At 35.1% G+C, this 10,747-nt stretch overlaps 1 protein-coding gene across 1 annotated transcript; it reads left to right on the forward strand.

Annotated features, from left to right (window-relative positions):
- Nucleotides 1-4,523: 4,523 nt before the first annotated feature.
- On the forward strand, nucleotides 4,524-6,969 carry LOC141595155 (uncharacterized protein At4g26485-like). The gene is made up of 3 exons (XM_074415126.1): nucleotides 4,524-5,109; nucleotides 6,012-6,204; nucleotides 6,467-6,969. The coding sequence occupies exons 1-3, from the start codon at nucleotides 4,620-4,622 to the stop codon at nucleotides 6,738-6,740; spliced, it is 957 nt and encodes a 318-aa protein (XP_074271227.1). The 5' UTR covers nucleotides 4,524-4,619; the 3' UTR covers nucleotides 6,741-6,969.
- Nucleotides 6,970-10,747: the final 3,778 nt, after the last annotated feature.

Consider the following 10,747-nt stretch of genomic DNA (forward strand, 5'->3'; position numbering starts at 1 on the left):
TTAGAGTATTCAACTATTTTTGAAAAAAGGAATATGTACCATATATTTTTTTAAAGAATTGTTAACAATTTTAAGAAAAATATTTAATTCTTTTATAAAATTTATTTTTTTTTTATAAAAAAATTTAAACTCTTCTCTAATTAATGTTAAATCATCTTAGACTATGATTTCATTTATTATTATTTTTTAAAATTTTTATTGTATATTTGTAAAAAATATAATCAATTTCACTTTTTATATATGATATATTAAATTTCTCATGAGATTTTGGGTAAAAGATTTAATTTCTCTTTTTATACTCCCTCTCAGTCACTATAATGTTCCCTCTTTCCCAAAACGGATTATTCAAGTAATGTTCCCCTTTCTATTTTTAGAAACTTTTACTCTTATTTTATTCATTTCTCTCTCCTATCACCAAACCCCACACAACTCTTTTACTCTTATTTTATTACTTTCCTTTATGTTTTGGCCTCATAATTCTTTATTTAACTACTAATAATTCATCCCTCTCTCCTATCACCAACCCCACACAATTCTTTTACTCCTATTTTAATACTTTTCCTTAAGTATCGTGCCATTATCAAAGGGGAACATTATGACGACTGGGAGGGAGTATAACTTATGGGGCCTAATCACTACAATCTAAACAAGGTTACCAAAGTTGGTTAGTGTGAGTGATAATGACTTTCATCTTTTAAACAAGTGGTCAGAGGTTCGATTCATAACTCTTGCGAATGAAAAAGTCAAACTTGGGAGGAGTCAACACATTAAATTGCCTTCAGTACTCCGAAGGAGATTGCCCCAACTGTTGGTAGGGGATACTCCTAACGGGGTTTAATTTCATAATTAGGCTAAGTAATGGGGGACTCAATTACCACTTTTGCGCAATTTTATTTTTGTCCAATTCGAACATAAGGCTTTCTAAAAGTCATTCATATATGCGGAACTTTGTGTAATTACAATTGTATTTCGTATCATATCCTTTATATTAAAATCAATCCGTCTCATTGTAAACGATCACTATCCATTTAAAGTTATAAACAGATAGCGGTCCTCTTATAAAATGTAAGTAAAAGGGTAGGTGGGTATCTATTTTTCACCCATTTACACTATCCATTTTTTTTTATGAGAGAGACACTATCTATTTACAACTTTAGATGGATGATGTATATCTAGGGTGAGAATTTGATTATATTTGTGTAATAAAATTAAGATCATTCTCCAGTTTTCCTAGTGCTTCACCATTGATAGCATGCGCAGAGAGAAGTGCAACGTGCCTAGGTCCTCCAGGAAAAAAAATGGGGATGTATTTTGATTGATTGAAATAAATTGGCATGTATTGATTGATTGTTGACAAGTCATTTAACTGTCTCTTCGGCAACTACATCAAGTTCACCAATTCCAATACTCCGTAGCCCAATTTAAATGAGGCGTAACCAGTACGACTTAAGTTTTTTCCAAATTCTCTGTTAAAATGGGTGTATTTAACGGTAGGTTAAATAAATCACAAATTCTTATTTGTGACGGAGGGTATCCGTCACAAACAAGAGACGGGTACCATATTATCTCACAAAAAACCCATAAGGGGTGAGAGAAGGAGCACATGGGGTGGGTGCCCACCTTGTCCCCTCTACCCATTTCCACTCACAAAATACCCGTCGCAAGATCCAACCCGTCGCAAGGGAGACCTACTGTAAATAAATAATACTTCCTCCATCCAACTCCACTTTACCATTTTATTTTTCTACGTTTGGCAACGCGTGTTTTACACGGTAAATATCGTTAGCTACGTTTTTGCAAAAATTATAAAAGTTAGATGTTTTTAATGTACTCGTAAATACGAATCAAACAAGATTTCACATGAATATATTTTCACTTATTTATTGAGATAAAATTAAAGTTGAATGTTTAATTGTGAATAGTGTAGAATATTGAAAGTGGTAAAGTGGAGTTGAATGCAGGAAGTAAATACTACTTCCTCCATTCAACTTCACAAAACCCTTTTTTTATTTCATACATTATTTACAAGTGAGTATTTACTATCAATTTTTTCTCAATACGTAAATGAAAATATATTTATGTGAGATCTTTTGATTCGTCTTTACATTAAAAATATCTAACTTTTATAATTTTTTCAAATACGTAGCTAACGATATTTACCACGTAAAATACGCGTTGGCAAACGTGAAAAAAGAAAAGGGTCTTGTGGAGTTGAATGGAGGAAGTACTTCACAAATTCTCATTTGTGACGATTAATATCCATCCGTCATAAGCGTATGACGGGTAAAATAAAACTCACATGGAAGATAAAGACAAGTCGCTTGTGGTTTCCTATGTATTATACTTTTTGTCTTATCTACTAATGTAGCCATTAACGGATATATTTGTCATAAGTAAGACCTATTGATGACCTGATCCAACTAATTTGACTCGCACTCAAATCTGATTCATCAGAGGAATTAAATTTAATTCGAAATTTGAATTCACCTAATCCTTTTTCGAACAGACAAGAATTTTTATTGCTAAATACTCCCTCCTATTCTCTATTTTTTTCCCTATTTCCTAAAACGGATTATTCAGGTTTTCTTCCCCTTTCCTTTTTTGGAAACTTTTAATCTTATTTTATTCATTTCTCTCTCATATCACCAAACCCCACCCAACTCACAATTCCTTATTTAATTCATAATTATTCATTTCTCTCTCCTATCACCAAACCCCACCCAACTCACAATTCCTTATTTTATTCATTCCTCTCTCTTATCACCAAACCCCACCCAATTCACAATTCATATTTTATTCTCTTCCTTAAATATTGTGCCCCATCCAAAGGGGAAGAAAAAGAAGAATAGGAGGGAGTATGAAACATTATCTCAACTATGTTGTTATTCACAAATTCTCATTATAGACGGACACTATCCGTCTATACGTATAGACGGATACCATTTCCCCTCACAAAATACCCATTTGCCATAAAGTGGGAAGCACATGGGGGTGCCCCACCTTGCCCCCCTATCCATTTTATTAGAGGTCTTTACCCGTCTGTTCGCCCCACCCGTCTATACCAAGACCTATTGGTTGTTATTTAATACTCCCTCCTATTCTACATAATTCTCCCCTTTCATGGAGGGCACGGGAATTAAGGGAGGGGAGTATTATATGATAAAGTATTGGAGTGAGGTAGGAGATTGGAGAGAGGGGAGGTATTGTGTGATTAAAATAAGTATTGTTGTGGGGTAAGGTGATTGAAATAAGGATTGTTGTGGGGTAAAGTGATTAAAATAAGATAAAGTATGAGTATTGTGGGGTATTGTTGTGGGGTGAGGTGATTAAAATAAATATAAATGTTTGCCAAATAAGGAAATAGGGAGAGTATTGTGAATAGACGAATAAGGAAATAGGGAGAGTTATTTAGAATAGGAGGGAGTAGTATAATTCGCTTATTTTTTATCATTGTGTAAATTCTAAAATAATACTTCCTCCATTCAACTCCACTCTACCTATTTTATTTTTGTACACTATTCACAATTTTATATTCAATTTCGATTTTCTCTCGATTTGTAAGTAAAAATATATTCATGTGGGATCTTGTTTGATTCGTCTTTACGAGTACATTAAAAATATCTAACTTTTATAATTTTTGCAAATACGTAGCTAACGATATTTAGCGTGTAAAACACGCGTTGGCAAATGTGAAAAAAGAAAGTGGTAGAGTGGAGTTGAATGAAGGAAGTATATTTTTAAACCGAATTTATATTAACTTATACACTGATTGACAAGGCCTTATACACCGAATTTATAATAACATTATATAGGTTTGGGCAGAGTTATGGTTATCAGGTTATAGGGGTTATCTCATAATACCGATTAAGTTTAATACAGGTCAATGTTAGAGCACATAGTATATGATAATAATATTTTCATCATATTCTTGACTTAGTAGTTAGTACATTATATACATCGAAATAATTATTTATAATAAAAAAACTTTCTTTTTATTAATATTTTATTTATATTATTAAAAGATACAAAATTTGTATAAAGTTAGATTTTTAATCGTGTTTGTAATTTACTTCACATATACTTGGTAATATATAAATATATATATTTAATATTTTAAACCCAAATAAATATGATATACTCCCTCCTATTCACCATTTTCTTCCCTATTTTCTTATTCGGATTATTCGGGTTTTCTTCCCTATTTCCTTTTTGGGGTTGATTTGTGTGGTCCAAATTAAATTACATGTGGGGTAGTGTGTTTTGTGTGGTCCAAAATCGGTTTCTTATTCCTTGTGCAAAAGGGAAAGGGGAAGAATATAGTGAATATGAGGGAGTATAACTTATATTCGACCCATTGGATCGAGCGAATTAAGTCGAATTCCGACCGTAAGTTCAGTGACTATTTTGGATTCGGGTTATATTTTACCTTTATTCAAACAATTTTTTAAACGTGTGCCTTAAAAAAGGGTTATGCACCAGCATAACTTGCAAGGGCATATAACTTTGAACCAATGTTTCTAGCCATCTAGGTTATTGAAAAGGGCTAATAATATAAAATAAATAGCCAAGCCAACATCTTCCTCTTCTTTTCATAATAACAATTAACAAACATAGAGAAAATGGGTCAAGTATTTTCTTACATATGGAAATGGTTTCGCCCAAAACAAGAAGGTGAGAGACCTGAGAGTAGGAAAACCCACCATGGCTACCAAGAAGATGATCAACTTAGCCACTACATTACTATTCCTGAAATCGAAACCCAATACGTCTCAAGTTCGAACTCCAGTAATGTCAATGACGACAACCCTCAAGCTCAATCGTCCATCATGGTTGATTTGAGCGCAGTGCAACCGAAAGTTGCAAAGAAAAAGGGGAAAAAACAAGTACAAGTTTCTGACAAAAATGTGGTACTTGTTAAGAAAGAGATGATTAACAAGGTTTGTAACGATGTGTCGTCTAAAGATACATCAATTAAGAGGATAGGACCGTATACAAGTAAACACAAGATTTTGTTAGTTGGTGAAGGCGATTTTTCCTTTTCCGCTTGTTTGGCTGTGGCTTTCGGTTCTAATGCTTCCAACATCATTGCCACTTCTCTCAACTCTCAAGGTATATATATATATATATATATATATATATATATATATATATATATATATATATATATATATATATATATATATATGTATATATATATATAATATTTCCGTTTTAAGAAAGACGGGTTAATTGTTTATTCCATGCACATTGCGCTTCATTTTTGATTTATTTGTCTGCATGCATGATGCATGTAGCTGCTTAATGACCAATTTTGATATTGTTTATTTCCTTCCATGTCCGCTCAACAGTGCAATTTTGTTGAAAGAAGATTTAAAGGTTAACGGAAATTTTTCATGCTACTCTTTAATTTTGTCAAATTTCTCATGATACCCTACTTTTAAGAATCTGTCTATAGCCCCTGAGGTTCCGATTTAGTGTCCATAGGACCCCTAATGTAACGGTCGTTAAATGGACTTTAAATTTGGATAAAGTGGTAATAAATTACTCCCTCCATTCAACTTTTATCACCCCACTTCAATATAATACCCCTCACATAAATTGGAGAAATGGGGTGATAATTGTTGAATGGAGGGAGTAGTAATTAAAAATCACGAAAATTTCCAATGGTACCCTACTTTTAATTTTTATTTCATATTTATTAATAATTTTGTTAGAATCTTAAAAGTTAGGGGTATTATGCAAAATCTGACAAAATTAAGGGATACGTAGAAAATTTCAGATTATTTTATTAATTAGTTAGAGGAAATTTTGGGAGATGGAGAGAAAAATAAATCGTACTCTTTAACTTTATTCTGGGCTAAAAAAATATGAGTATGTTTCTTTTTTCTCCGTAAAAAATGAAATAGATTGTGCATTATTTAAACTAGTGTACTTAATTTGTGAACTTTAGACGACATGCATTATGCATACATTGTTATGTCACTTATGTGATCCGTTACTTGAATACACAGAATTTTTGATTGAAAATTATGGCAAGTTCTTGAACAACAAAATGGAGGTGGAGAACAGAGGTGGCATGATCATCCATGGCATCAATGCGAGGACAATGGTTAACGATCTTGCACTTGGCATCCTAAAATTTGATCGCATCATTTTCAATTTCCCGCATTGTGGCAAATTTGGTAGAACTGATGCTGATATGCGGTAAGCTAATTTCTTTTCCTTTCCGCTTTTAGCAAAGTATATGAAATAATGTGCAGACTACACATTTTCATATTTTTGCACGTTATATTGTGCCGCGTTCACTTGTTTGCCCTTGACATTCTTTATGGCATGAGGAGGTGAACGCGGCACAATATGAGGCGACCTTACCTGTTTACTACTGCTTAATAGAAGTACTTGATTGTTGTATGTCAAAATTCTGATGATAAATCAAGTTAATTACAATTTGATTTATTTTTTGAAGAGCAAACAAGGAGCTGATAAGAGGGTTCTTAAGAAACGCGAAGAAGATGATAAATGAAGATGGTGAAATACACATTACTCACAAATCTAATGGATATTTCCTGCAATGGGACATTCCGAAAATAGGGTCAGATCAAGGCCTAAGACTAATTCAGGAAGTCAAATTCAAACCTAGCAAGTATCCTGGATACAACACCAAGTTCGGGTTTGGGGGCGACAAGAACTTCGATTGCACTCCCTCTAAAACCTATAAATTTGGGCTGTACTTGGAATAGATGGTGCTTCGTTTCGTTCTCTTTATTATGCTCTTATGTGTATGTAAATGTGTAGTAGCTTTGCATGTAGAAATCATTTTGGGCCTCTTTTTGGTTTTGGCTTATGAACGGTACCCAAAGTAAGCTTGATTTTGTTGAGGGTGCATGGGGTTGAATGTCCAGACGATGTTGATGATTATAAGATGAAGATGAACGGTTTTGTATTCAATCGTACTAAATATTTTACAGCTTTTCTTCTGCGACCGTATCTATCTATAATATAAAGGCTAGATTGAGCATAATATTGTGACACGTGACAGTGCTAGATCATTAGAACCTTTCGTGCAGGGGCGAAACTACGTGGTAGCAAGGGGTAACAGTTGCTACCCAAAAAATACCTCGACAAAAAATTGACAGATACCTCGACAAAATTATTGTTCCGGGTGTAATTCCGAAACAAGTATTGTTACCACTCGTGGCTTGTAGAATGATGCCTTTGACTGAATCCTCCTCTTGGCCTCTCCTGAAACAATGAACAAACTGAGGGCTCGGCTTTGTCCGAGCGTACTCATTCCGACGCCCAAGTCAGTGAACTTAAAGAGATAAGTTATGTGTTACTTGGCTAAGTATATATTGTAGAGAGATAAGGAAGATATTACCAAATTATAGGGTATTTAGGTTATGATTTTGGGATCCTTTCCTCAATGAGGGTTGAGAAGTATTTATAGACTTTCACCTTTTGTCACGTAGTGGCCAAGTGGCCAAGTGGCTAGCAGGTGGAAAGACTGATCTACCCTCGGCCGAGGGACCCATGGAAGGCCGGCGGGCCCTGTTGACTCTCCGCCGAGGTGTCTTGTAACGCCCCGTAATTTCGGACCGTTAATATATTTCGAAAATAATTAATTAATCAAGTAAAATTTGACATTAATGTATTTAAAGTAAAAATAATTCAAAGAAATATAATTTTATTATATTTTGAAGAAAAGTATTTACTTTGATAATTTCGAAATGTTTAAAAATAGTTTAAACCGTGTAAAAACTTTTTATATTGAAATAAGGGCATATCGGGGGGAAAATGACAATTCTTTTGAACATTGGGTAAACGAATTTGGAAATGGGTCGTATGAGTATTCAATTTTCTTGTAATCTCGTGTTTAAAAACTTTGGTCTTGTCGGAATTTGCGTTTGACAAGCGGTTCTAATTATTATCGAAACGAGCCGAAACCGACTCGTAAAATCCCGACTTAAACCCGTCTCCCTCCTTTCCTTTCCCTTTCCCGCGGACACCTCTCCCCCTCCCTTCTTTTTTCTGATTTTTCCTCTATCATCTTCCTCCATATTCCAAAAAAAACACCATTTTTAATAAAACTTAAGCTTTTAAGCCAAAAATCATCATAACTTTCGCATTTCTTGACGGATTTTCGCATAATTTATATTTCCGGAATCCTCTCGTCGAGATCTACAACCTAGTATGTTTTAATTTTAGTTTTCATTAAGTTGTTTTAAGACGGTTTTGGGTAATTTCGGTTTTATATACTTATTATTGTGTTTTTATTGTTTAATTAGGTGAAGAATTGGAGGACGAGTTTGGGGACTCGTATATTGTCGAGGATAGCGGCTAGTTGCTTGTTAGGGTTTGGGTTTTAAGGTGCTAATTGCTCATTTTCTAGCTTAAGGTAACATATTTCGAGTTACTCGACGAATAATCGTCACATGCTTTGATTTTTGTATGTTTTTGTGATTTTTAATTAACTAGTTAATTTCACATGTTAAAATGATTGCATGCATGTTTAATTCATGTCCTTTGGATAGTTTAAGTTAATATGTTAGTATTGGGGACGATTAATTATGTTTCAGACGGTCTTATACTGAACAAAAATGGAGAAATGGAGGTGTGGGGGTGGCGGCAGCAGGCCCGACAGCAGCCCGGCAGGCCCGGGTCAGCCCGTTGCTTGTTTCGCGGTTTTTCATGCAATATTTGTCATTTCGGAATCATTATTGTTATAGTTAGTATGAAATACATATGAGTACACTTTTGAATTAAATCGTAATAGTAGTAAAAATTATGTTAATGGTAAAAATTAGGTTTATATTGGTAGTTGCACATGTTAGGGTAAATTATGAAATGAAATTGTAACGATTAGGCTCAAAATGAATTATATAGCTATAATTGTAATGTTTTGATGATTGTGCCGAAAACTGAGCCTTAGTCCCTTTGACTGATTCGATGTCAGTTAATTGAGTGATTGGTCACCGCAATTTAACCCGCACTGTCGCAGGTCAAGGTTGCGGGTAAAAATTCGGTTGGATGAAATTTTATATGAATTGGATAATCGGCCTTTTTCTTGTTTTAGGCTATTTATCAAGTTTTAGTTCACATGTAAAGTTGATTGAATTTAATAGTTCTTACATTGTAGAAACGGCCCTAGACTCCCTGAAGCCTTTAATATTGTTAAAATTGCTAGAATTGGAATGGGTATTGAATATCTCTTGCAGGTTGTTGTGTTTGTCATAGATAGGTCTTTATAGTCTCTGACGAGTATATGTTCACTGCTTAATAGCCTTTGTGTTCCTGACTAGTGGATTTATATCCAAGTTGGGGCATGACCTCGTTACTTATTTTGATAGTAAGTGGTCAGCTTAAGTACTAGCCAACCCTTTGGTGGACTCCTTAGGGTACTCACTTTGTTTTAGAAAAATTGTGGGTCTTGGGTGCGGTGGTGTGTATCCGCATGTCTAGGTCTGCGCAGATTTTAGGCTAGGGTTGTGTTGTGTCTTGGCCATGTTTTATTAATATTAACCGTTGAGCCAAGATACCGGTTCAATTACCTTCCCTACCTCGTGGTATAGACTCGAGTTATAGAGTGACTATTGACGGTACTAAGAACTTATGCCTGTCTTTGATATATTGCCCTTTCTTGTTTGATGATTCTATGAATCATAGAAGGTGAGATGCAAGCCGGCTATGGTTGATAGAGTTTGGATTACTACTTGTTATATTTTTCACATGATAGTTTAAATTAGTCAATTTAGCATTCATATGTTAGAATACTTGGAAATTAGATTAAATTTTCATATAGTTTACATGTTTCATTACATGTTACATTAAATTTGACGTTTCGTGGCTGGGAGGACTCGAAGTTACTCCCCACTGAATTGTGGCTTTCGTGTTTGTATAAAATGCGATTGACAGGTTGATGATGCTTAGTTGGGGTACTCAGACGAGCTAGTGAGCAAAAAGGAACCTTGGACCTAATTTTGGCTATTTTTAGTAGTAAACCTTTTAGCTTTTGGTTATGTATATATTTTGAAGGGACATATGTCTCCCTCTTTTTCCCTGTGTTGTATCATTATATTTTCTTATCGTTAGCTATGGCATGTAAATTAGTTCGTTAGCATTGCAGGTTTTGGCACCCTCCTCTTGGGAATGTTGGAAATGTTTGTGATTGGTTTAGGAAAGTTTTAAAAATTACAGGTTTTGTCTAGTTGAACCAATTACAAACATATCCTGTCAGTTTTTCCGTAGAATTTACGTCTTTATTTTAGGCTAAAATTTAAGGGTGTCACAGGTCTTGGATATGAGTACGCGGATATGTGCCCCGGCTGGCTAGCTGCCTGGCCGGGACCCAAGTGACAGGCCGACGTAGCTGAGTCGGCTAGGCTGTCCAAGGTGTTGACTTGCTGTGGATATCTTTGACCTTGCTCAATATGTTGACTCGGTCAGCGGGTGCAGAATATGCCCCATCAATTTGCCCCCAGCGTAGTCTATGCCGTGGTATGGGCTCCGATGTATGTTGAGCGTATATTCTGCGCAAGTAAAAATTTTCTTTCCCGGCTTCTTCTACCTCGGCTTGGTTCTGCTTAGGCCGTGCCATATCCCCCCTCCACATGGATGTGTAAAGGGCATCCGATGTGGAAAAGAAAGTGACGCTGGCCGAGACCAGGGTTGAGAGTGCCGGTTGTTTTTGATTGCCCCCGGCCGGTGCTACCTAGCTTGGTTGATCATGTGGCCGGCGGAGAACAGATAC

The sequence above is a fragment of the Silene latifolia genome, chromosome 8, assembly GCF_048544455.1.
Source record: "Silene latifolia isolate original U9 population chromosome 8, ASM4854445v1, whole genome shotgun sequence".
NCBI classification, from domain to species: Eukaryota; Viridiplantae; Streptophyta; class Magnoliopsida; order Caryophyllales; family Caryophyllaceae; genus Silene; species Silene latifolia.